At 43.9% G+C, this 27,744-nt stretch overlaps 1 protein-coding gene across 1 annotated transcript in view; it reads right to left on the bottom strand.

Annotated features, from left to right (window-relative positions):
* Positions 1-799: 799 nt before the first annotated feature.
* The window catches only part of LOC118394757 (cadherin-2-like), an 84,829-nt gene continuing 57,884 nt past the window's right edge, over positions 800-27,744 (bottom strand). Inside the window, exons 4-16 of the mRNA XM_052463837.1 lie at positions 27,175-27,354; positions 23,099-23,254; positions 21,856-22,000; positions 21,303-21,475; positions 19,165-19,302; positions 18,181-18,366; positions 17,118-17,371; positions 16,724-16,866; positions 15,580-15,813; positions 13,180-13,413; positions 12,707-12,846; positions 8,328-8,492; positions 800-2,358 (exon numbers count right to left, since the gene is read on the bottom strand). Coding sequence (XP_052319797.1) covers positions 2,152-2,358; positions 8,328-8,492; positions 12,707-12,846; positions 13,180-13,413; positions 15,580-15,813; positions 16,724-16,866; positions 17,118-17,371; positions 18,181-18,366; positions 19,165-19,302; positions 21,303-21,475; positions 21,856-22,000; positions 23,099-23,254; positions 27,175-27,354 — 2,355 coding nt within the window. The 3' untranslated portion in view covers positions 800-2,151. The remainder of the gene's footprint in view (positions 2,359-8,327; positions 8,493-12,706; positions 12,847-13,179; positions 13,414-15,579; positions 15,814-16,723; positions 16,867-17,117; positions 17,372-18,180; positions 18,367-19,164; positions 19,303-21,302; positions 21,476-21,855; positions 22,001-23,098; positions 23,255-27,174; positions 27,355-27,744) is intronic.

Raw genomic sequence — 27,744 nt, forward strand, 5'->3', positions numbered from 1 at the left:
CGATGATGAGAGAGGTCGAAGGAGAATGGCAACAATCGTGCAAGCTAACAGGCGGGCCACGAACAGACAAATAACGACTCACTACAACAGTAGTGTGCAGAACGACATCTCAGAACACACAACTCATCGATGGGCTATTGCAGCAGACAACCACACCGGGTTCCACTCCTATCCGCTAAAAACAATAAGAAGTGGTTCCAGTGTGCACGCGATCACCAACATCGGACATTTGAGGAATGGAAAATCATTGCCTGGTCCGACGAATCCCAGTTCCTGTTGCGTCTGATGCCAGAGACAAGACTTGGCGAAAGCCGCATGAGACCAATCCTGCCTGATGTCAACCGTACAGGTTGGGAAATGTTTTCCTGGCACACATTAAGGTCTCTGGATTCTAAATGAGCAACGATTGAACGCCACAGCATATCTGAACATTGTTGCTGACCAAACCTAATTGAGCATCTTTGGAATGAGATGGAATGGGCTGTGGTCGCAGCATGAATGTTTTGCCAGTCAATCTGCAGCATCGGTCAATAATCGCATCAGCATGGACCAACATCCCTGTGCAACCTTTCCGACACCTTGGAAAATCCCTGCCCCAGAGAATTCTGGCTGTTTTGGAGGCAAAGGGGGGTCCGTCCCGGTACTTGATGGGAGTAACTAATAATCTGGCCACTGAGTGCATATTGGCTATTCTAGACATTGCATCTCTATATTTCAAACGGAAAACTCAAGTACACTCATGCATGGCTACTCGTATTTACTGTAAACAAACATTTATGAATGAATAAAGAGACAGTCGTTAGCTCAAAAATTGGCATTTTATTCGGATGGTTGGTGGGTCAGAGATGTATAATTTGTTTTCCAGTACATACGATTATCCACAAAGCTTCAGACAAAAACCTTTTCCAGTCTTAAAGCTGATTCAGTAATTAGTGCCAATGGTGCCACAACATCCCACCCACCCCCTTTTTGGTACAAATTCAAACAGTTGTGCTGACAAGATTGCAATTTTTTTATTATTATTTTTTGCTGTTTTTCTTCATTTTATACAAAAGACTTCACTTCTACACATTTAATGTCACACGGTTTTAATTGTTTTGCTTTGTAAATACATTTTGGAAATAACTTTTTTCATAATTTTTGTTGTCGTGAAAAGATAAAAACATGCAAAAACATTAATTTGTAGTCCAAATGATACATTTACAAGTTCAGAACTTTTTGCACTTCTTCATAGACTACAGAAGAAGAAAAATATATGTACACACATTTTCTTTACCGTGAAGTAAAAGTTGAACGTACCAGATGATGACTAAGGCAAATGAAGTGTACACGGATTAGAACAAAATAAACAGTTGTTGTTTTTATAAAATACTACACCACTTCAGAAATAAAGGAAAACAAACATATTCTGCTACAAAAGTATTACTTACGACTCCCTTTAATTTGCAACCAGCTGAATAAGTTTAATTTTTTTGTGAAAACATTCTACATTTCTAGAGTACTGTACAGTGCTGTTCTCAGTTGATTCTCCCCATCCAAGCTAATAAGGATCCTTCATCATCTAAGTTATTCATCTTTGTAATTCACTTAAATAATCCTTGTTCAACAAACAGCCGTATTGTGTAACCAAAAAAAGCATGTAGAAGCATACCATAGTTTAACATACTTTCTTATGTTTTGAAATCACTCCAAAAGTCAGTACCATTAAAGCCTTGAACATAAAACTAATCATTCAGATCCCCAAAAATGTACAAAAAGGCACATTATATCCCAGTGCTTCTGTACTGTGAAATTCAAGTGTAACTGAGCGCGCTCAATATCAACGATCCAAACAGTGACAGTTCACCAATGTTCCCTCCCCTTCTCCAAAACTGGACTGCACTTCAGCGTATGCCTAAGCCTTCAACAAGCATATGTATGCGTAGACTACAACAATAAGCCTAGATTGGTTGTTTTTTGAAAATATTTCTGAATTAAGTTTACATTTTTTTGAACTTTTCTGTCATTGTTCCTGTCACCACTCTTTCAGGGGAATTTCGGTAATCGGAAGCTGTCCACATCCATTGAGAGGAAAACAAAATATATTTTCTCTTTTCCTGGGTTCACCATTCTTTGTCATCTTGTTTTTTTACGTCTTGCACATCCTGTGTCCTAGTCGTCGCTCCCTCCGTACATGTCTGCGAGTTTTCTGAAGCGAGGGCCCCAATCGTTGAGGTAATCGTAGTCCTGGTCCCCTCCGCTGCTGGAGGAGTTGAGAGAGCTTAGGGAGCCGGCTGTGGAGCCACTGCCTTCATAGTCGAACACCAGCAGGGAGTCGTAGGGCGGGGCTGTGGGGTCGTTGTCTGCTGCCTTAAGTCCCTGGATGGATGGGAGGAAATAAAAAACACAGTTAGATGAGTGAGGAGATTAAGGCCAGCCAGTCCAACATGACCAAACCCTGTCTGACAATAGCTACCAGACACCATTCACATTCACGTTCTTATCCCATACTGCCACCTAAATAGGCTAATATTAACAGGCTAGCATTTCCTAATGTTTTCCTCCCTTCTACATGTTTAGGAAATCAGGTCCTTTTCATGGATTAAGACCGGCTCTAATTTCCCACTGAGTGTCCATCTGCAGCGAAGCGTTTTGGCTTTGATTCTCCCTGATATTTCTGGCATGCAGGATTATCCAGGACTTTATCAAAAGCTGAGATTTAGCATGACCGCCTGACCAAATGCCTCAGCTCACTGATGACTTAGCCTGGCCCTCCCCCTCCTCAAACCTCCATCACTCCAATGTCCACGGGCGCTGCCTGAGGGGCTTGGAGGGCTGAGAGGAGGAGATTGCTGTAGTGGCACTGACAATATGCCAGCTTTCACCACCACACTCTGGTCCCTGGTACAGTACTACATGCCCACTCCATTTCGTGTGTTCAAGTATTGCTCCCCAAAACTAGGAATGAGCCCTTGTGTGTGTGTGTGTGTGTGTGTGTGTGTGTGTGTTCCATTAGTGTGTGTGTTTCAGAGTGTGGGGTGCAATGGTGGGGGTTTCCATTTTGAAGATTGTGCTTAACATTCCCAGAAGCTCTCGTAGCAGTGTGAGAGGTCCTTATGGATTGCTATTGATTTCCAAACCCATTCCTTAACGGTACTCTAGAGACTTGATGGATTGCTAATCTAGCACAGGAGATGTGCTTTGGCCATGAAGAGCATTGGGCCCAGTCCCGAATTCAACATCTTCTCATTGCGAGTGAGAACATCTAACAAATGAGAACTGAATGAAAAGAAACAGAGCACAACACGAAGAAACAAACGAGCCACCAGGCTCATTGGAAACATGTCAGAGATATATTTGAACTCCATTTTGTAGTCTCTCTCTCTCTCTCTCTCTCAAAAAAGGATAGATTGAAACAAGGTGCCCAGATGCTTAGTGATTATTTTCCACTTCTTAGCCTTTGTTAAATGTTTGCTCAGGGCTGTGGCGCTGATAATTTGGTGGGAAATATGACAGATGGATTGTTCGTTACAATTACAGCCATCACTGCTCTGATGGATAGAGCCCCATCCGGCACAACCACCACTCCACTGGGAGTGTGACAAGGTCAGCCAATCACAGAGCTTCGCCCTCCTAAAAACATTGTGCTGCCCTGTCCTCCCCTGACTTCACCCTCTGATCCACTGCTCACAAAACAGGTCTCGTAATTGAATTTAATAACATCCTATTCAGAGATTTGCGGGGTAAGTTTCTCTGTTTATTTCCCCTGATTAGAATCAAACTGTAGTATTGTCACTGTGAATATGGGGGTTCAGAGTGTAACAAAGTGTGGAAATGTTGACTTGAAAAACTTTTTGCCCCAATAACACTTTATTTGAATCTTTAATATGTGTGAACTTTTTGTCCAGCATCTGTGGCCAACATAAGGTTATGTAAGATTTCCCAAACATTACCTCCCGGAGTGGGGACAGACTAAAAGCTGGATAATAGGCTATTGTTTGGCCACTCTGGGAGGCTAAATTCTTGGGTGGATTTGCTTACCTGCCCATTTTTGTATTAACTGCCAAAGGCTCTGTGGGCATGGGGTTGTGTGTGCACTCCAGACTTTGAGCCCAGACACATCACCCCAGCCCCACCCCTTCTCCCTGAGCAACTAGGTCAGATTCCAACCCCAATGAAGACAAGGCATAAACCAGCTGCCGGCAGGGGGCAGTAGATAGAATCTACGGGGACCACCTGTGTGAGTGTGCGTGTGCATGTGTATGTGATGGGAAACAGGCGGACATGTACTGCCTGCAATGTGGATGTCTGGGTCAGGATGCTCTGGCCCACAACATCCTGCTGTCCTTGTACAGAAATAATACGTAAAACAGCAGACCTGTCTCTGCTCCAATAAGTATTGCAGTTTTTTTACGCACTGGACAAAACACTCAAACTCACTCAATATAAACTGAGCGGACAAGAGCATTAAGTGTTTTCAGGAATTTTTCTGAGAGAGCGAGGGAGGGGGAGTGGGAGAGAAATAGCCCGAGTAGGGCAGTTCTAATCTAAAACATGGGAATAGGCCAACAACTGGGGGAGAGAGAGAAAGAGAGAACTCCATTTTGGATACAGTGAAAGTCTTGTCTGTTGGAGCTGGTGAAAAATACATGACCGTTCTTTTCATTTTACATCCACCCTTCAACACTGGAGTCAATGGTGCCCTGAGGCAAGCGAGGCCATGAAGGAACAGAACAGGGCACCTCTATGGAAAAGGCAATGTGCAGTTCTCTGTCTCATCCCACTAGATCTCTACAGAGAGACGTCTAAAACTATTACCCCATCCGTTTCTTCTGCACAGCTAAGAGAAACACAATTATCTCCAAGTGAATAATATTATAACTAAATTGGACACATTATAAATACTGTATTTTTGTCAGAAACCAAAAAAGCGATTATCTCCTATTCGTGGACAATTTCCATAAGGGACAGATACAAATTTACTTGGGGGGAGGGGCTGGTCCAACTCAAGGTGTCATAAAATAAAATGCACCCCCCTCCCCAACGTAACAAATATGTTCACATGACCCTCCCCTTGTAGTGTAAAATAAATTGAACACCCTCCCCCCTCATAGAACTAACTCAAAATGATGTTTTTGGACCACAAATAACAATAACTGTAGCGACCCTGTGTTTATAAACGTGGATATAGACTTTGCCACTTAAGCATGTTTTTGTGGCACAGTCGATTCCAAACAGAGCTATGGGCCAGAAGGTTGAGGGTTCGCCACGATCAGAGCCGGCTGCAGACATTGATCAGCTAGGGCAAAGTCAGACTTTGAACATTTTGATGCCATATTTATAATTATATAAAATATATGCAACCAATTTTCCACCAACAGGTTTCTGTGCCAATGCACCACACAACCAATAGACAAAGCATACCGACATCAGGCACTTCAATATAATGGTTGCATTGTCAACACCACAATTAATAGACTATGTCAATCTTGACGAACAGAAAATACATCCCTACCTTGTAGGCTGACCTAGTATCGAAGTCTTGACAATCTCCGAATGTCATGAAACTTTTGCCGATTTGTAACACGTCTTTTTCCATTCATCACAGTTTGGTTGATTGATTTTATTTGTCAGTGAAAAAAATACATACAGTTGAAGTCGGAAGTTTAAATACGCTTAGGTTGGAGTCATTAAAACTCGTTTTTCAACCACTCCACAAATTTCTTGTTAACAAACTATCGTTTTGGCAAGTCGGTTAGGACATCTACTTTGTGCATGACACAGCCTGAAAGGCCGCTCAGCAAGGAAGAAGCCACTGCTCCAATACCGGCATAAAAAAGCCAGACGACAGTTTGCAAATGCACACGGGGACAAAGATCGTACTTCTTGGAGAAATGTCATCAGGTCTGATGATATAAAGATATAACTGTTTGGCCATAATGACCATCGTTATGTTTGGAGGAAAAAGGGGGAGGCTTGCAAGCCGAAGAATACCATCCCAACCGTGAAGCGCAGGGGTGGCAGCATCATGTTGTGGGGGTGCTTTGCTGCAGGAGGGAATGGTGCACTTCACAAAATAGATGGCATCATGATGTAGAAAAATTATGTGTATATATTGAAGCAACATCTCAAGACATGAATCAGGAAGTTAAAGGAAGTTATAGCTTGGACAATGACCCCACGCATACATCCAAAGTTGTGACAAAATGGTTTACGGACATTAAAAGTCAAGGTATTTAAGTGGCCATCACAACGCCCTGACCTCAATCCCATAGAAAATGTGTTGGCAGACCTGAAACAACGTGTGCGAGCAAGGAGTACTACAAACCTGACTCAGTTACACCAGCTCTGTCAGGAGGAATGGGCCAAAATTCACCCAACTTATTGTGGGAAGCTTGTGGAAGGCTACCTGAAACGTTTGACCCAAGTTAAACAATTTAAAGGCAATGCTACCAAATACTAATTGAGTGTATGTAAACTTCTGACCCACTGGGAATGTGATGAAAAAAATAGAAGCTGAAATAAATCATTCACATTTAACATTCTTAAAATAAAGTGGTGATCCTAACTGACCTAAGACATAGATTTTTTACTATGATTAAATGTCAGGAATTGCGAAAAACTGAGTTGAAATGTATTTGGCTAAGGTGTATGTAAACTTTCGACATCCGACTGTATAGTCAAAGACTTTTAAAGTAACCAGGATTGCACCATAAAATTGGGGAATTATTTCCATTGTGGTCCCTTTTTTTTTTACATAAATACATTTACAATTACATTCACTGGACTAGTGCACTTGAGTCTTTAGGGTGTATATAGCTCGGTTCCATCCAATTGGCGACAGACTTTCATGCAAATATTCTAATATCCCCATAAAAACAATATGGCATTTCATAGTTTCCATTTGGAGAATTGTGCTGGACAACATACAGGGACATTTGAGAAGTTTTATGGACATCCATATGCATTCAGATCCAACCTAGTACAGCCAGCAACATATATAAACACCGTCTGTGATTTGTTTAGAATTCAAGGCACACTGAACCAGCATGGCTGCCACAGCGTTCTGCAGCGATACGCCATCCCATCTGGTTTGCACTTAGTGGGACTATCGTTTGTTTATCAACAATGACCCAACACACTTCCAGGCTGTGAAAGGGCTATTTGACCAACAAGGAGAGTGATGGAGTGCTGCATCAGATGACCTGGCCTCCACAATTACCCAACCTCAAACCAATTGAGATGGTTTGGTTTGGGATGAGTTGGACCGCAGAGTGAAGAAAAAGCAGCCAACAAGTGCTCAGCATATGTGGGAACTCCTTCAAGATTGTTAGAAAAGCATTCCAGGTGAAGCTAGTTGAGATAATGCCAAGAGTGTGCAAAGCTGTCATCAAGGCAAAGGCTGGGTACAAAATATATTTAGATTTTTTAAAATACTTTTGTGGGTACTACATGATTCCATATGTGTGATTTCATAGTTGTGATGCCTTTAATATCATCTTCCTACATTGCAGAAAATAGTAAAAATAAAGAAAAACTCTTGAATGAGTAGGTGTTCTAAAACTTAATTTTTATATAATTTTTACATTTTCTATCATAATATTTTGTATAAAGATACGCATTATATTGTTAGATTATAGGAGTAACTTTGGTAGGCAGTCTTCCTCACCTCATGTTCAACTGTGGGAGTCAGTTGGAGCGACAGGGCACACTGCCTTCATATCATAGGCCTGCAGCAGCTAAAGCTTAATAATAGCCACACCATACCAAACCACAAACATTTCTAAACTTTATTAGGGTAATATCAAAAGTAAGTAAAGCCATTGTTCATAGGGAAAATACAAGCAGAACAGCGAATGTAAATCAGGGAAAAAAACGCACTACCCTCCCCTGTGTCCAATAAAAAACACAAAAAAGCACAAAAAAATAACATTTCGGGAAAAAAAAGAACATTTCGATCTGTCCCTAAGGAAACACTATACAGGCAGTTGTAAATGCAAAAGGGAAAATTAATTCATAAATTTAATTTCCCATTAACCTTTAATGTCTGTGTGCGTCTGTTCTGTTTCAATCAATACTTGCATGAGTACAGGGAGAGAGATTAGCTAAATAAACCTTCAAATGTGAAGCCTGCATCATCTCCTTCAGCTGCTTTCCTTTATTTTGAAGTATTCACTTCATTAAATTAAATATTTATACCTCTACCCCTAACCATGAGTGTTTATGAAATCATTCTCTAAATATTCCTGATTTAGAGAATGACGAAGCCATCTCCTGTGGCATTATTCTAGATTCAGATGTTTAACCGTGAGAAGATTAGTGTGTTTGTTTATTGTTTATTCGTTTACCTCGTTGATGAAGTCTCCGATGTCCCCGGGGTGCGGGGCTGCTGACCTTATGGGGTACTGGGGCTCAGGGTGCAGCGGCCTCTCGTCCATACGCCGGATCCCCACGGGCTTGATGGTGTCCGGCTCTATCGTGTCGGGCTGCTGAAGCTGGCTCAGGTCATAATCCTGGAGGGGAGAGGAGGGACAGATGGGAGTCAGCAAGAAGCCAGAGACAAGTGGAGATCCACACAGAGCAGAGCCCCCACCAAGACCTAGACCCTGATCCATACACACATGGGCAGACCTCCCTACCAAGACCAATACACACATACAAAGTATTTAACTAGGAAAGTCAGTTAAGAACAAATTCATACTTACAATGACGGTCTACCCCTGCCAAACCCTAATACCGACGATGCTGGAACAATTGTGCACCACCCTATGGAACTCCCAATCACAGCCAGTTGTGATACAGCCTGGAATCGAACCAGGGTCTGCAGTGACGCCTCTAGCACTGATATGCAGTGCCTTAGACCGCTGCGCCATTCAGGTGCCATGGGCAGAACTCCCTACCTAGACCAATACACACACGGGCAGAACTCCCTACCTAGACCAATAAACACACGGGCAGAACTCCCTACCTAGACCAATACACACACGGGCAGAACTCCCTACTTAGACCAATAAACACACGGGCAGAACTCCCTACTTAGACCAATACACACACGGGCAGAACTCCCTACCTAGACCAATACACACACGGGCAGAACTCCCTACCTAGACCAATACACACACGGGCAGAACTCCCTACTTAGAACAATACACACACGGGCAGAACTCCCTACCTAGACCAATACACACACGGGCAGAACTCCCTACCTAGACCAATACACACACGGGCAGAACTCCCTACCTAGACCAATAAACACACGGGCAGAACTCCCTACTTAGACCAATAAACACACGGGCAGAACTCCCTACTTAGACCAATACACACACGGGCAGAACTCCCTACTTAGACCAATACACACACGGGCAGAACTCCCTACCTAGACCAATACACACACGGGCAGAACTCCCTACCTAGACCAATACACACACGGGCAGAACTCCCTACCTCGACCAATACACACACGGGCAGAACTCCCTACTTAGACCAATAAACACACGGGCAGAACTCCCTACCTAGACCAATACACACACGGGCAGAACTCCCTACCTAGACCAATACACACACGGGCAGAACTCCCTACCTAGACCAATACACACACGGGCAGAACTTCCTACCTAGACCAATACACACACGGGCAGAACTTCCTACCTAGACCAATACACACACGGGCAGAACTTCCTACCTAGACCAATACACACACGGGCAGAACTCCCTACCTAGACCAATACACACACGGGCAGAACTCCCTACCTAGACCAATACACACACGGGCAGAACTCCCTACCTAGACCAATACACACACGGGCAGAACTCCCTACTTAGACCAATACACACACGGGCAGAACTCCCTACCTAGACCAATACACACACGGGCAGAACTCCCTACCTAGACCAATACACACACGGGCAGAACTCCCTACCTAGACCAATACACACACGGGCAGAACTCCCTACCTAGACCAATACACACACGGGCAGAACTCCTACCTAGACCAATACACACACGGGCAGAACTTCCTACCTAGACCAATACACACACGGGCAGAACTTCCTACCTAGACCAATACACACACGGGCAGAACTCCCTACCTAGACCAATACACACACGGGCAGAACTCCCTACCTAGACCAATACACACACGGGCAGAACTTCCTACCTAGACCAATACACACACGGGCAGAACTTCCTACCTAGACCAATACACACACGGGCAGAACTTCCTACCTAGACCAATACACACATGGCCAGAACAGAATAAGATCCAGCTAGACTAATCACACGTGGACTGAATTCCCTACCTGCGCTGATACACACATGGGCAGATCTCTCTACCTAAACCAATACACACACATAGGCCACATGATCTACCCGAGACTGGGACACACTGAAATAAAAAGGGCCAAATCATGAAATTCTAGAAAAAGAATATGCAGAGCTAAAAAAAAATATATATATATATATATATATATGTATGTATGAGGGGGGTGGCAGTGTCTACATATTTGTATATTGTTGTTACTGTTACTACCCTGTATCATCAGAGCTACAAATCCTATCAATGGGTTGACTTTAGACTGTTGGTTGAAGTACTACCACTTGGACAGTTAGCTGCATTTAACAATATCCAGCTTCGGGGTCAAGGCTAAGGAACCGAGCATCAGTCTTCAACCCACTTGCAATAGAGCAGTGTTCTTCTGGAAGAGTGTGCAGGGAACTGTTCTGCTCTAATCAGGCCCCAGACACGGAATGGCGGATATGCATAAGCCATTACTAATCCTATTAACATTGCCAAGGCAACCTGACTGGCTCGCCATTTGGTTTGTGCGGTGTCACAGGAGGAGAGAGAAGGAGTGGACAGAGCTGCAGAGAGAAATTGAGAGAGAGAGAAATGGAGAGAGAGAGAGAGAGAGAGAAACAGGGAGATGGAGAGAACAAGACCGAGAATGAGAGAGAAATATTTGGAGAGCCGTGGTGCGTTGTGATGTGGATGAGAAGACAGCAACGAGGAGGTGGACTGATATGCTATCAGAGAGGATATGATGGAGGGAATGCCATGGGAGAATAGTTGTGTGCTTAATAAGCGTGAATGATGGAGTGTCCCTCTTTAGCAGATTTTCAGTAATCCATCCATCTCTAATATCCCCCTTCAATATTGTCCCTGCTCGCTTGCACATATAACTATGCATGTAACTAAGCTCACACACACTCGCGGACACACAAATCCTGAGTGTGTATGCATGTTTAAAGATGGACAAATGAATACATACTGTAGATGGCTAAAATACAAACATATGAATCGAAACACAAACACAACTACACATGTCGACACTCCAGTCCAGACACTCCAGTCCAGACACTCCTATTGACTGACTCTGTGCCCTTCCTCCTAGAGTGAGACTTTAACAAGAGGTTGTTTTTCCACTCTTTCCACTCTTTTTTTATTTTCACAACTGAATGAGGAATTAGGACACCTGCTGCGGTTGCATACACAGGTTTGTTCTGTCAAGACAAAATAGTCTGTTGGTAATTTAATGAAAGGAAGTATCTTTAAGCTATTTTGTTTGTGTGGCCTTGAAAAATAAGCATTTCCATCTGTATTTGGAAAAACGATATCATACACAGCTTTCCTCTGTGGCCCTTTGAAAAACTTGGCAAAGACGTGCTTCAGTTTGCAACTGCATTGATGAACAGGCAGGGCTAGAAAACACTCATTACAATGGAGATTCTCCATCAAGTTACAAAACTTTAACTTCCACAGAAGTTTCTGGAATTGGATATTCTTTCCACACCACATTATTCTTCACTTCCCACACAGCCAGTGAGAAGGGGGCTGATCAGCTGTCTCCTCTTGGTAGAATGAGTGCCCCACGGACTAATAAAAACCCAGGCAATGGCAGTCAGAAACTAAAATAAAATACTCAGAGAGCACAGAGTGGCCAATGGTCTGACACTTCAATTTCCTCCACAGCGGGAGAGATAGGGAGAACAGAGGTGAGGCATTATATAGTCCACATCACAGGGACAGTCAGGTTCATTTTTTTACCCAACACACACCACCGACTGACTGACTTCCAGATTCCAAAGACAAGACCATTTCCTGCTGATGTCCAGCCCTCCTCCTCCACTCAGCTCAAAATGGAAGTATGTATTCCTTCGATAAATCTGAATTCAGTTACCCCCCCGCTTCTACAGTCTTTGAGGAGCGTTATATCACAGTGTCTTCAGAAATCACTGTGCATGTGTGTGTGTGTGTGTGTGTGTGTGTGTGTGTGTGTGTGTGTCCCTCCTGCCCAATCTCTGGCAGATGTGTAATGGCTTCCCAGTCATATCGTTACCTTTAGATGGAGCTTAATTACTACACAGTAGCAGATGTATGTCTCCAAATTACATTATCCCTGCAATTACTAGCCTCAGAAGCCAATTTAGGACTGAAGACTGCTACTACCCCACACTCACCTGTAGTCTACACTACCTAGGCCAGTGTGTGGAGTACCTCACAGAATGGGCCCGTGGCATGAACACACTCCATTTGTGGAAGATATTAACAGACATTTACAAAATGATTCCCTTGTATTAACTGAAGTTCATTATAACAAGTGCGGTTTTCTGTGTACAGTATATCTGAGGATGTCTCGTGTGTGTCTGTGTGTGTCTGTGTGTATGTGAGTGTGTGTTTCAATGTGTATGTGTGTGTGTGTGTCTGTCTGCGCATGTGTGTTACTCCACCTGGTCCTCCTCTCCACCTCCCTCCTCATCATACTTCAGGATGTTGTCTCTGACGTCGTCCTCCGGGTCAATGAGAAGCTGCTTGGCCTGACGCTCCTTATCACGACGCTTCATCCACACCACAAACAACAACACCAGAACTACAGAAGGAGGGAGGGAGGAAGTGTGAGAGAGAGAGATCCCATATTACAAAACATAATAACTGACATATTTTGCATACACATGTAATCCAATCCAGAATTTAGAGCTTGCCTCGAGCCTGATCAGGGATATCTTTTGGGTAATCCTGAAATAATCTAGTGGTGTCTCTTGGGCATGACGTTTAGCTCCCTCCATAATTCCTGTGGCAGTGTTTGGGGATGGCAAGGGATGGCATTGATCTTGTTTGTGTGTGGCGGGTGCGACACTGGTGTGTGTGTGACTGTGAGAGTGTGTGCACGCGCGAGAATGCGAGAGGGCAGGGCTGCACTCACTGAGGAGGATGATGATGCAGAGCAGGATGGCGATGATGGCGCCCGTGCCCAGCCCTGCGGCGATGATGTGCTGCTGGTCGGTGCAGTCCCCGTTGTGGTCACACTGGCACACCTTGACCCGCAGGTAGGATGTGTTGGACATGGGCAGGTTGCCAGAGTCAGTGATGATGATGGGGATCTCGTAGATGCCGCTTTCCAGGAAGCCAATCTTCAGGTTCAACTGAGCATAATCACCTGGGAGATGGGGGAGAAGGAAAGAGGGGGGAGAGGGAGGGAGGGAAAGAGACGTAAAGTAAGGGAAAGTGAAGGAAGAAAGATAAATAAGCAACTCAGTTACTAATCCCTAAATAAAACAAAACAACACTCTACTTAAAATGTTCCAGAGTGTAACTACTGGGAAAATAAATACACTACCTGGCCAATAGTATGTGGACACCTGCATGTCGAACATTTCGTTCCAAAATCATGGGCATTAATATGGAGCTAGTCCATATGCCTCCACTCTTCTGGGAAGGATTTCTAATAGATGTTGGAACATTTCTGTGGGGACTTGCTTCCATTCAACCACAAGCGCAATAGTGATGTTGGGCACTAATGTTGGCCGATTAGGCCTGGCTTGCAGTCGGCATTCCAATTTGTCCCAAAGGTGTTCAATGGGGTTCAGGTCAGGGCTCTGCGCAGGCTAGTCCAGTTCTTCCACACCGATCTCTACATACAATTTCTGTATGGACCTCGCTTTATGCACGGGCGCATTATCATGCTGAAACAGGATAGGGCCTTCCCCAAACTCTTGCCACAAAGTTGGAAGCACAGAATCATCTAGAATGTCATTGTATCCTGTAGCGTTAAGATTCCCGTCACTGGAACTAAGGGGCCACCAAACGTTACACTTGGCACTATGCATTCGGGCAGGTAGCGTTCTCTTGGGATCCACCAAACCTAGATTTGTCTGTCGGACTGCCAGATGGTCACTACAGAGAACGCGTTCATCACTACATAGAACGCGTTTCCACTGTTCCAGAGTCCAATGGTGGTGAGCATTATACCACTCCAGCCGACGCTTGTCATTCTGCATGATTGTCTTAGGTTTATGTGTGGCTGCTCAGCCATGAAAACAGATTTCATGAAGCTCCCGAGGAACAGTTCTTGTGCTGACTTTGCTTCCAGTTGCAGTTTGGAACTTCTAAGTGAGTGTTGCAACCAAGGACGCGCTTCATCACTTAGAGGTCCCTTTCTATAAGTTTGTGTGGCCTACCACTTTGCGGCTGAGCCGTTGTTGCTCCTAGACGTTTCCACTTCAAAAGGACTTACAGTTGACAGGGGCAGCTGTAGCAGTGCAGACATTTGACAAACTGACTTGTTGGAAAAGTGGCATCCTAGGATGGTGACACGTTGAAAGTCACTGAGCTCCTCAGTACGGGCCATTCTACTGCCAATGTTTGTCTATAGAGATTGCATGGCTGTGTGCTCGATTTTATACACCTGTCAGCAATAGGTGTGTCGCTGAAATAGCTGAATCCACGAATTTGAAGGATTGTCCACATACTTTTGAACAGCATGAATTCCAATACCTGGAAATTGTGTCAGCTTATCTAATCCAAAATATGGTCAGGATTTAGATTTTGAGCTTATAAACCCACTGAAGACCTTTTTGATAATGCCGCTTAGGCTAAACCCCCCCCAGATTCTATAATCCATATGGCTGTTATCCTATTAAGATAGTTATTCATTTACTGCGGTTTACACTCGCATCGATTCGCTATCAACGCACAACAAATGAGTCATTCCGCCAATATGTTGTTTGTATAATTAGCATAATCAATTAGTGAGCTGTTACTAATCTCTTTTATAATATAGTGTCTTAACATAGGCCTCGTGAGGCACGCACACTGAGAGCATTGTCTACTGTCATACGCTCGTAGAAAAAAAGGGTTCCAAAATGGTTCTTTGGCTGTCCCCATAGGATAACCCTTTTTGGTTCCAGGTTAAAACCCTCTGTGGAAAGAACCATTTTAGGTTCTAGATAGGACCTTTTTTCTAAGAGTGTCGGTCACTGCTCTTGGCCCTATGGAGAGCCAGAAATCCTCATGGACATGATGCCCATACTGTACTGCCCCGAAGCCAGTGCCAAACCTATAGGGTTATTTATCACCATCCAAATGACCAGGTGGTTCTCCATTCTCACTGGCGGTTGTAAAAACACTGGAAGTCGATTGATGAATGTCAGCTATTGGCCAGAATTGTCACCTGGTGACCCAGGTCTAAATTAGTCTCTGATTACATTGGAAGAATGAAAACCAGCAGTATTGCCGACCTAGAGGCCCCGATAGATATATTGAATAGCCCTGATCTACAGTGTTTTTGTTTGTTTGATTGTTTGCTATTGTTGTTGTGTCTTACCACTGAGCCGTGTGATGGTCCAGTTTCTTCTGACATCTGAGGGCCTGTTGGCCAGCTCGAACGCGAAGGGTCCGGCGTTGGGGTTGAGGTCTCCGTCCAGTGCTGTGATGTTGATGCCGTTAGGCTCGGGCTTCTTGCACATCTCAGTCTCCTGGGGGTAGACGTGGGGCGCGTTGTCGTTGATGTCCAGCAGGGAGATCTGCAGGGTGCCTGTACCGCTCGCTGGTGGGACGCCTGGACGGGACAACACACACAGACAGGGACGGATGCACACACAATGTCACACGCACAAATGTCTTAGAATACAGATTTGACATAACACATAATAACGATAAGGGGAAGTATATCATTGAAGTGATTATCATGCATGATGTCTCGCTGCATGTTTGCTAATACATAAAGGTTGTTATCCTGAACCTGGTTCTTAGTGTAAAAGTAAGGCAGAGAGGAGCAGCAGCAGCCAGTCTGCAGGGACAGGACCCCTCCAGACTGCATACTGATCTGAGGAGCAGAGCTCCTCTCTCTCCACGGGTGAGGGTGGGGGATATAGCGTAACGTTTGGGGAATGGAGGGAGACGCAGAGAGGCTGTGCATGTGTGTGTGTTATCTAAAGAGAGTGTGTATTCCTGACGAAGGGGGGAGGCCACAGGGTGAGAATACTAAACCAGACAGACAGAGAAGAGCACACTGTCACTGCCTTAGCCCGGGAGACCCAGAGCCTCAGCCCCTCTATGTATTCATGGGGCTAAGAGGCTTTTTTTGCCATTCAGGCCACGCTCAAATGAGCCACTCATCTAATCCTGACCTATTAATGCTGAGAAACCTCTTTATTGAGAGAGTTTCTAAGCCTATTGGCCTACGCTGTGCTCTGTGGAACAGGCTAAACCTGAACAGAGGTAAATTCAGTCAGGGAAGGAGAGAGAAAGAGGTGAATACGTCCACAGTGTGGCTGCTAGGTCTGTGCTCGCTCTGAAACGTTAACTTTCAACAGGGTGGCGGTTGCTACATTGGTGTCTGGCACAAGTTTAACCTTGAAAAAGGCAGCTGTGTGTGAGATTTTTGCCTTCTAAAAACAATATTCCCCTAGTCTACTTGGCTATACAGATGGAGGCAGATATTAGCGCCCGGCGACTAGGCTAAGTACCATTGTCAGAGGCTAAGAAGGTGGCGCTGTACATGTTGTCCTTCACGTAGGGCGACTCGCGGTCCAGGACGGCGATGGTTGTGATGCGCCCGGTGTTAGCATCAATTCTCAGCCAGTTGGCTGGGTCTGAGAGCCTGGTGTATCTGAGAACACAGAGGACGAAGATTGAAAGAAGATACATAAAGACGCTCATTCAAACCTTACAAGCTAGGTTTTTTAAAATCATTATTTAATTTTATGCAGACTCATACATTCAAGGCTAAAGGTGGTGAATGTTCAACAAAAGAAAGATACATATCTTACTGAGAATGGGAGTGTTTTTATTGACAATCAGTGATTGAAGAAACTGCATGAAAAGCTCTGTATGAATACAGCAATTTAGTATCATTATTACCTAATGCTTTGCTGCATGAATCTATCAGGGTCTTGTGCTGTGAAGGTGGTCAGTGTGGATTCTGCTAACATCCCCTCCTCCAGTTTGATGAGCTTGGGGTTGGGGTCGAAGTAGGGGCTCTCGTTGACGTCAATGACCCTGATGGAGACCGTGGCGGTGGACTGGCGAGGGGAGTGGATGCCCCGAGCGAGAGACACCTCGTTCACCGCTACCACCGTCAACATGTACGTCCTGCTGATCTCATAATCGATCGGCTGGAGGGAGGAAACGCAAAAGTACATAAGTATGCTCCATGGACGGTAAGGGATCGATAAAGTATATATTCGGTTATTTTTTTCGTCAATAAAGTACTCTTCTTCTTCTAATGCAATGAGGCAAAGATCCCAGAAAAAGTCAGCTCGGGGCTACTTTAGTTAGTTGTACTACTACTGCTGAGCTGTCTTAGCCAGTCACAGTCTGTTAAAGGTCGCCAAAGCACACACACATCCCTGGGTCGCTCCTCTTTTCATTTCGCTGCAGCTAGCGACTGGAACGAGCTGCAAAAAACACTCAAACAGGACCGTTTTCTCTCCATCTCTTCATAAAAAGACTCGATCATGGACACTCTTACTGACAGTTGTGGCTGCTTTGCGTGATGTATTGTTGTCTCTAGCTTTTTGCTGTTGTCCGTGCCCAATCATGTTTGTACCATGTTTTGTGCTGCAACCATGTTGTGTTGCTACCATGCTGTGTTTTCATGTGTTGCTGCTATGCTATGTTGTTGTCTTGGGTCTCTCTTTATGTAGTGTTGTGGTGCCTCTCTTATCGTGATGTGTGTTTTGTCCTATATTTTTATTTTATTTTTAATCCCAGCCCCTGTCCCCGCAGGAGGCCTTTTAGTAGTCCTTCATTGTAAATAAGAATTTGTTCTTAACTGACTTGCCTAGTTAAATAAAAGTTAAATAAATAAAATAATAAAATAGAATTAGCTATTAAAATAAGTGGCTCCCCTGGGAGATACGGGAGTGGAGGGAAGAGGATTGGGGTAATGGATTAAGTCTGAGGGTGTTGCAGTCTGCCTCACCTTGACGACGGTTACCAGGCCCTCGTTAGTGGTGGGGTCGGTTGGCACGGAGAACCTGCCAGTGGGGTCACCTCCAGTGATCTTGTAGACGGCCTTCCACGCTAGCGTGTTGGGCTGGTCTTTGTCCGTCACCGTCAGGTTGGCCACGATGACATTCACCCGGTTCTCAGGCACCTCTCCAAAGAACTAAATGAATAAAAGATGGAGGATGGGACAGAGAGCAGTTACACATACTGCTGCGCCAGCGGAAAAACACAGGCTCCGTGCTCCAGCTCTACACACCCAACACCCAATTTCAAGTAAATAAATGTCCACGGCAATTTATCATGTTATCATCGCCATCTCGGCCTGATAGCAAAACAATACCATTACATTACACAAGGGCCAATATATCGGAAACAAATACATCAAGCACCTGTCTCTGCTCTGCTCTCTCTTGCCTGCCTGATGTACTCACAGTGTCAGTACTTACATGTGGGTTGTTCCATTTTATATCAATCACTTTTTGGGATGCACCCCTTTTGATTTGAACAAACCTTTCTATACATATTTGCCCATAGTAGAAGTGGTCAGAAAGTAACTTTTTGGAACTGAATGACAAAACATTTAGGCAATAGATGTGCTATCATGAGACATCCAGTCCTTCGTCACTGGAAAAGAAACGGTTGAGTTTGATATCATTTTTTAAAAAACGTATACACAGGGTTGTACAACTATTTTATCATTTCTCGGGACAAAGAATTGGGAATAAAAAGGATGTAAATTTAACGTAAATTATCTAAAACATTGTAAACTGCGATGTATTTATTTATTTTGCACATGCTGTAGCGAGACCCTGTTTTACATCATCTGAGTTGTACGTTGTTGTGCCCGTCATCGGTTGAGACACAACATGGCTCTGCTTGGGTCTTTACAGTGCTAAGACTGGCAACTGAGTGAATCACACAGTGTAATACATAGATGTGAAGCTTTGTTCTTTCTTACCATCTCGGCAGTGAACTCTGGTGGGTTGTCGTTGATGTCAGTCACCCTGATAACGGCCGTGGCAGTGTTGGACAGGCCGTACATGGGGTTGCCCTCCATGTCTGTGGCCTGGATGATCAACGTGTACTGAGGCACTTTCTGCATGAAAAAAAAAGAAGTTGAAAAAGAATCCACTCTCTACATCATGGACAACATGAGGCCCATGTCTAGTTTGCCTTGTCTATCAAAAGTGTTGGAAAAACTTGTCAATAATCAACTGACTGGCTTTCTTGATGTCTATAGTATTCTCTCTGGTATGCAATCTGATTTCAGCTCATGTTATGGATGTGTCACTGCAACCTTATAGGACTTAGCCAAACCTTTCGATATGGTAGAACATTCCATTATTGTGGGCCCGCTAAGGAGTATTGGTGTCTCTGAGGGTGTCTTTGGCCAGGTTTACTAACTACCTCTCTCAAAGAGTGCAGTGTATAAAGTCAGAACATCTGCTGTCTCGGCCACTGCCTGTCTTCAAGGGAGTACCACAAGGCTCGATCCTAGGCCCCACGCTCTTCTCAATTTACATCAACAACATAGCTCAGGCAGTAGGACACTCTCTCATCCATTTATATGTATATGACACAGTCTTATACTCTACAACAAAACGTTCTTAGTGTCCAACAAGTTTCCTCTGGCCTTAACCTTGTTCTGAACACCTCCAAAACAAATGCCATGTGGTTTGGTAAGAATAATGCTCCTCTCCCCACCAGTGTGATTACTACCTCTGAGGGTTTAGAGCTTGAGGTAGTCACCTCATACAATACTTTGGAGTATGGCTAGATGGTACACTGTCCTTCTCTCAGCACATATCAAAGCTGCAAGCTAAGGTTAAATCTAGATTTGGTCTTCTCGATTGGAATCACTCCTCTTTTACCCCAGCTGCCAAACGAACCATCCTACCCATACTAGATTACGGAGACGTAATTTATAGATGTTCTTTACCATTCGGCCATCAGATTTGCCACCAAATGCTCCTTATAGGACACATCACTGTACTTTATACTTCTCTGTAAACAGGTCATATCTGTATATCCGTCGCAAGACACACTAGCTGATGCTTATTTATAAAACCCTCTCAGCAGCCCCCCTTATCGGCGATACCTACTGCAGCCCTCCGCCTCCACATACAACACGCAGGAGGCCTTTTGCATTTCGGCTGGCCGTCATTGTAAATAAGAGTTTGTTCTTAACTGACTTGCCTAGTTAAATAAAAAGGTAAAGCCTTGAGCCGTGTGTTCAGTAGAAACGGGGTCTTACATAAACCCCAACGAGGAATCTGAGTTATTCTCACAATGATCAAGTCTACATCAATTCCCTGTGGAGAGAGAAAGGAACTCTAGAAGTCGGCTTGCTGTGGGAGTGCAACGCTTCCACTCTGTGTAGCAGTATGGTGCAGCATGGGTAATCCCACTGTAACAAATGACTCCCTTCACATTAAAAGCTACTCAGGCGACGGACCAGTTGCTAGGTAATGAGAATCGGGGAAATTACTTTCAGGGTGGCAAATGCCGTATATATAACAGCAGCCCTGGGGCAAACTTGATTGAGTGGGCCAACTATCCAGATTGCCCTGGCCAGAATTACAGCAATTGGCTTTGTTTTTTCCCTTTGACTTTTTATATTTATTCCGTTATTTTTTCCTCTCCTTCCTTCCAGTAAAAGCAAGTCCATGGCCATGCAATTAAATAGGAGTGTTAACAGCAACGAGGAGAAAAACATTTAGCTGCTCAATGATGCATATTGCCTCCATGTTAGAGTAAATAATTCCGAAGAGTGTGATGAGTCAATTTCTGGTCTTCGTTGGAAAAATGGTAATGGGGCATACTTAGCTAACTTCATTAGTTTTGAGACACACTAAAGATTATCAGCAGCAAAAACAACTCAAAACTGTTCGTCTGCTATCTACAGCTCACTTAGGTAAACAAGAAGAAAAGATATCTTGATGTATACGAGTTAGAGGAATGCCGAGCAGCGAAGGAGGAGCACATATACGAATGAATGTGATGGGACTGTTACTGCTACTGCAACGGGGTTTAATAAGAAAGCACGCGAGCGCGCACGCACACACGCACGCGCACACGAACTGTTGTATTGCGTACCTCTCTGTCCAGGCCAGCCGCGACGGTAATGATGTCTCCTGTCTTGTTGTTAATGGTGAACATGTTGGATGTCGGGCTCTCGGGATTCTGGGATCCGATCTTGTAGCGCAGCATCCCATTGGCTGTTTTGGGGTCGTCTTTGTCAACAGACGTTACCGTCATAACGAAAGTCCCTGATGAATGACAAGAGAGACAGAAGATGCAAATAGGGGATTTAACTTTTAAAAAGGTAGAACCTTGTTTTATTTCAATACTGCATTGAATCGACCTAAGACAGTCATTACACTGACGTTACTTCCATACTATGAGGATCCGTTGACTAACATGGAGCACAGTCGAAACATAGCCTAAATAAAAGCTTTGGCTTCGTCTGAAATGTTGACAAAGCACTTCCACAAGAGAATACTTGCTATTGGCAGAGATCTTATCCATATCGAACCACAGCCAAATGAACAAAATGACTACCCTGTGTGATTCATCAATGCCGTTTGATGTCCTAATAGTCTAGTGGCACAGTGGGCCAGAGGCCGGGAAGCTTAGTCTGCGCTCCTACCTGGTTTGGAGCCCTCAGGGACGGAGCCGTTCCAGATCTGATGAATGAACTCTGGCCGGTTGTCGTTCATGTCAATCACATTGATCACAATGTCGATGGGGCTCTCTACCTGGTTACCGTTCAGATCCACAGCATGAGCTCTCAGCTGTAGGTGAGACACCAGGGAGAGCACTCAGCTGGTTGTGGTGTACACACATATATACGTATGCACACATGCACGCACACACTTATTCATCCAGGCATACACATAACCAGAAAACAGAAAATATACAAAAGTCAAAGCAATGTAGGACCCACACGATAAACATACAGCTGACACACTCCACTTTGCCTTAGCAGAACCTTGGCATTGTGATGACTCTCTCCCTTACCTATTTACATTTCTCTCAGACAAAAATAATGAGCCCAGGAATGTGCCTTTCAATACTGTTAATGTTTGTTTCTTCACCGTGCAGCCCTTCCAGCGATGGCCTCCCCATTGTACCTTTCATTACAAACATGTCATTTACTGATTTTACTGTCTGCCCCCAGTCTAATACATGTCTCACCCTGAATCAAATCAATAACATTGGTTGCTAGACATATCACAACTCCCAAACAATGACCACTGCCATTTAATTCATAGTTATGAGTGGGTCATGTATCGCAAGAAGTTAGAGTTTTTTTTTTTTTTTTTACAAATTCATTGACTCTTTCAAATTCTCAGACGGATAAGTCAGTTCCGGAATGCCTCCCAAACCCCCCACCCCTCTCCAGTGTACACTATTGAGGAGTGTTTGACTACCAAGGGACCTTGAGCACATGCCAGCCAGCCTCCTGGAATGTACAGACTGCATGTATAAGCCAAAGAGGACATACTGTACATCTCGATAAAGATTAATACTTGGTAATTTCACTGTAAACGTTTGGAATATCTGCTTCGTTGCTCTTATTCACTGTACCGGTTGCAAGGCCAAGGTGCTTTCTCCATCATGGAGAAAAGTCAATACAGTCAAACTCGCATCACTTCAGGTCAAGCTGGGCCAAGGAAGGCTTGAGATTAATAGGACCTGCACACACTATTACTCCACCATACCTTTATTTGGCTAGAAAAGAACAATGTTTCCAACCAAAGTGGATCTTGACTTTGCCAGTGCGCGTGGTCCTAGTCATCTGCTCTCTATAACGTAGACCCGTGTGTGTGTGTGTGTGTGTGTGTGTGTGTGTGTGTGTGTGTGTGTGTGTGAGAGAGAGAGAGACTTACGTGGAAGTTGGATATGTGTTCCCTGTCCAGGGGTTTCATGACAGACAGCTCTCCAGAGATGGGGTGAATTATGAAGATGCCGGTGGGTGGCTGGTCAGCTCCGGGTCCGGTCACACTGTACCTCAGGGATCGGTTCTTGTCATTGTCCGACCGGATCTGTTTCAGAACACAAAGGTAGGTTGGTTAAATGATGATCAATACTCAATTGTAGGTATATATATACGGTTGAAGTCGGAAGTTTACATACACTTAGGTTGGAGTCATTAAAACTCGTTTTCAATCACTTATAATTCGCTGTATCACAAATCCAGTGGGTCAGAAGTTTACATACACAGTTTACATAAGTTGACTGTGCTTTAAAAAGCTTGGAAAATTCCAGAAAATGATGTCATGGCTTTAGAAGCTTTTGATAGGCTAATTGACATCATTTGAGTCAATTGGACATGTACCTGTGGATGTATTTCAAGGCCAACCTTCAAATTCTGTGCCTCTTTGCTTGACATCATGGGAAAATCAAACGAAATCAACCAAGACCTCAGGAAAAAAGTTGTAGAGCTCAACAAGTCTGGTTCATCCTTGGGAGCAATTTCCAAATGCCTGAAGGTACCACGTTCATCTGTACAAACAATAGTACGCAAGTATAAACACCATGAGACCAAAAAGCTGCCATACCGCTCAGGAAGGAGATGCATTCTGTCTCCTAGAGATGAATGTACTTTAGTGCGAAAAGTGCAAATCAATCCCAGAACAACAGCAGAGGACCTTGTGAAGATGCTGGAGGAAACTGGTACAAAAGTATATCCACAGTAAAACGAGTCCTATACTGACTCAGCAAGAAAGAAGCCATAAAACCGCCATAAAAAAGCCAGACTACGGTTTGCAACAGCACATGGGGACAAAGATCATACTTTTTGGAGAAATGTCCTCTGGTCTGATGAAACAAAAATAGAACTGTTTGGCCATAATGACCATTGTTATGTTTGGAGGAAAAAGGGGGAGGCTTGCAAGCCGAGGAACACCATTCCAACCGTGAAGCACGGGGGTGGCAGCATCATGTTGTGGGGTGCTTTGCTGCAGGAGGGACTGGTGCACTTCACAAAATAGATGGCATCATGAGGAAGAAAAAATGATGTGGATATATTGAAGCAACATCTCAAGACATCAGTTAGGAAGTTAAAGCTTGATCGCAAATGGGTCTTCCAAATGGAAAATGACCCCAGGCAGACTTCCAAAATTGTGGCAAAATGGCTTAAGGACAACAAGGTCAAGGTATTGGAGTCATCACAAAGCCCTGACCTTAATCCTATCAAAAATGTGTGGGCAGAACTGAAAAAGTGTGCACGAGCAAGGTAGCCTACAAACCTGACTCAGTTACACCATCTCTGTCAGGAGGAATGGGCCAAAATTCACCCAACTTATTGTGGGAAGCTTGTGGAAGGCGACCCGAAACAATTTAAAGGCAATGCTACCAAATACTAATTGAGTGTCTGTAAACTTCTGACCCACTGGGAATGTGATGAAAGAAATAAAAGCTGAAAGAAATCATTCTCTCTACTCTTATTCTGACATTTCACATTCTTAAAATAAAGTGGTGATCCTAACTGACCTAAGACAGGGAATTTTTACTTGGTTTAAATGTCAGGAATTGTGAAAAACTGAGTTTAAATGTATTTGGCTAAGGTGTATGTTCAGAATTGTACTTAAAAATAATAATGTGGTGGCGGGGGTATGTATAGGTGCGTGTGTTGCCCCGCCCTGGAGTCCCATTGGTGAGTGGTACAAACAGATCTTCCTCCCTTGCGTGTGTGTGTGCGTGTGTGTGTGTGTGTGTGTGTGTGTGTGTGTGTGTGTGTGTGTGTGTGTGTGTGTGTGCGTGCGTGCGTGCGTGCGTGTGTGTGTGGTGTGTGTGTACTGGTGATGGGGGAAAATGTATATAGTTACATATATGAATATTATATATTGTATCGTATAATTCTGACAATATCACAATATTGTTTTTTGACGACTAAGCATACCTCTGTCCCCATACAGACAACTCAGACAATTTCAAGCACAGATTCAACAACAAAGACCAGGGAGCTTTTCAAAAACCTCTTAAAGAAAGACAGTGATTAGGAGATGGGTAACAATATAAAATCAGACAGTGTATATCTCTTTAAGCATGATCAAGTTAATAATTATGCTGTGGATTATATATTAAACCACCCAGACACATTAAAGACACAGTCATCTTTCTGAACTGAAAGACAGAAATGAAACTGCTAAGGGATGTAACCTTGAGGCCATTGGTGATATTGAAACAGTTCAATGTCTGTGATGGTAGAAAACTGAGGATGGATCAACAACTTCACAATAATGACCTAAATGACATAATCAAAAATATATACAAAAATACCGCAAAAACACAGCAAATGAATAGACTTTTTGTCCTAAATGTAAATCCTTATGTTTGAGGCAAATCCAACACAACATATCACTGAGTAACTGCCTCCTTATTTTCATGCATGGTGGTGGCTGCATCATGTTATAGGTGTGCTTGACATCGGCAAATGCTGGGGAGTTTTTCAGGATAAAAAGAAATGGGATAGAGCTAAGCCAAGGGAGGGAATCTGAGGGAGGAATTCACCTTTCAGCAGGTCAATAACCAGGACAATTGTAAGCTTGAGTTGCTTGCCAAGTAGGAAGTGCATGTTCCTGAGTGGCCAAGTTCCAGTTTTGACTTAAAACTGCTTTTAAAAAAATGGATGGGAATACTTCAAAACTGCTGTCTAGTCATGATCCTCAACATCTTGAAGACTTAAAATAATAAAGGGCAAATATTGCACAATCCAAGTGTGCAAAGCTCTTATAGACTTACCCAAGAAGACTCACATCTGTAATTGATGCCAAATGTGTTTCTAACATGTATTGGAGATGGAGATGAAAACTATGCAACAACTATGCTTTAGTTATTCAATATCTATTCACCTTTAAAAAAAATTGAATTTTTCTTCCACTTCGACATTACAGAATATGTTGTGTACATTGAATATGTTGTGTACATTGTTGACAAAAAATGACAAGTAAATACATTTGAATCCCACTTTGTAACACAATAAAAGGTGAAGAAATCCAAGGGGCCTGAATACTTTTGCAAGGCTATGTGAGTGTGATATATTTGAGTCTCCGTGTCTTCACTGGTCTATCTATCTCTACCCATAAGCCTGGGTATCCATAGTGTGTCTGCATGGTGCCTGGTGCCACACCCTTATGTCATTGATTCAACTCAGTAAAATCCCCACCCCTAATGCCCTTGGATTAAATATAATACATACAGATGTCGTAGATTGGACTAAGCACTCAGTCAGGAACCAGAAAGCTTACATTGAGAAAGGATCTACTTCTTAACTGACATGAGAAAGATTGCCAGCCCTTCATTCACATCCACCCACCCACTGCTATGGTGTGTGTGTGTGTGTGTGTGTGTGTGTGTGTGTGTGTGTGTGTGTGTGTGTGTGTGTGTGTGTGTGTGTGTGTGTGTGTGTGTGTGTGTAAAGTAAATGGATGGGCTGGGAGTGTCCTTGAGCCCATGATAAAGCGAAGATAGTGTCTCAACAGGGAAACAGGCCAATGGAGGGCTCTTTTGTCAAATTCACTGTGTTCTCTAACGCTACATCATACCAGGTTACATTCATATCGATGACCTGAGGGAAATCAGATATAATAGCACAGGCACTTGACCTTTCGGGACATGTAGTAAATATGGCGGTGGATTGAGTGTTGCGGTAATGGTGGTAGAATGGGAATGGCCGGTCCAAAATCTGCTGCTGCTTCATAGAACCATGAAGCTCACATCAGAGCAATACCGTTTCCTTTGAGATTGTGGATATCTGGTGTGTGTGTGTGTGTGTGTGTGTGTGTGTGTGTGTGTGTGTGTGTGTGTGTGTGTGTGTGTGTGTGTGTGTGTGCGTGTGTGTGTGCGTGTGCGTGTGCGTGTGTGCGTGTGCGTGCGCGTGTGTGTGCGTGCGCGTGTGTGTGCGTGCGCGTGTGTGTGCGTGCGCGTGTGTGTGCGTGCGCGTGTGTGTGCGACATCTTACCCGGACCAGGTCCTGGGGGAACTCTCCTCTGGAGTTCTCGGGAACGTTGATTGGGGGGATGACCCAGTCTCTCTTCATGCGTTTGAGCTGGCCGATGGAGCTGCTGTCTGTCTGCCGTGATGGGAACCATATCTCCTGGAGACCCTGGGACCGAGCTGGGGGAGCTTGGATGTCCTGGGCCTGAAGGAGAGAAATAACATCAGGTTACTAACTTGACACATCTAAAAAAAACAATGGAAACTTCAGATAGACATTGAAAACAACTAAAGCGGACACATCTAGAAACTAATGACTTGAGGTAGACTGTTTATACAGTAGCCACAAGACCAATTGTCTTTAACTACCAATGATGTGATGGAAGGAATTCAAGAGAATATACATTCCTGCCTGACCTAAAACTTGTTTCCCAATAGCATTCAATTATACCCACTAGATGACCAAATGTGGGAGCTTGTCGGAGGCTTTTTGATGTGGCCACGTTATATTTTAGGATCCATTTTGACTTTGAGAATTCAGTGAAGGTTAACATAGCCTCCATATATGTGATGATGTGTTTGAACAGCCTCTCTT

Source organism: Oncorhynchus keta, chromosome 15 (genome assembly GCF_023373465.1).
Source record: "Oncorhynchus keta strain PuntledgeMale-10-30-2019 chromosome 15, Oket_V2, whole genome shotgun sequence".
Lineage (NCBI taxonomy): Eukaryota > Metazoa > Chordata > Actinopteri > Salmoniformes > Salmonidae > Oncorhynchus > Oncorhynchus keta.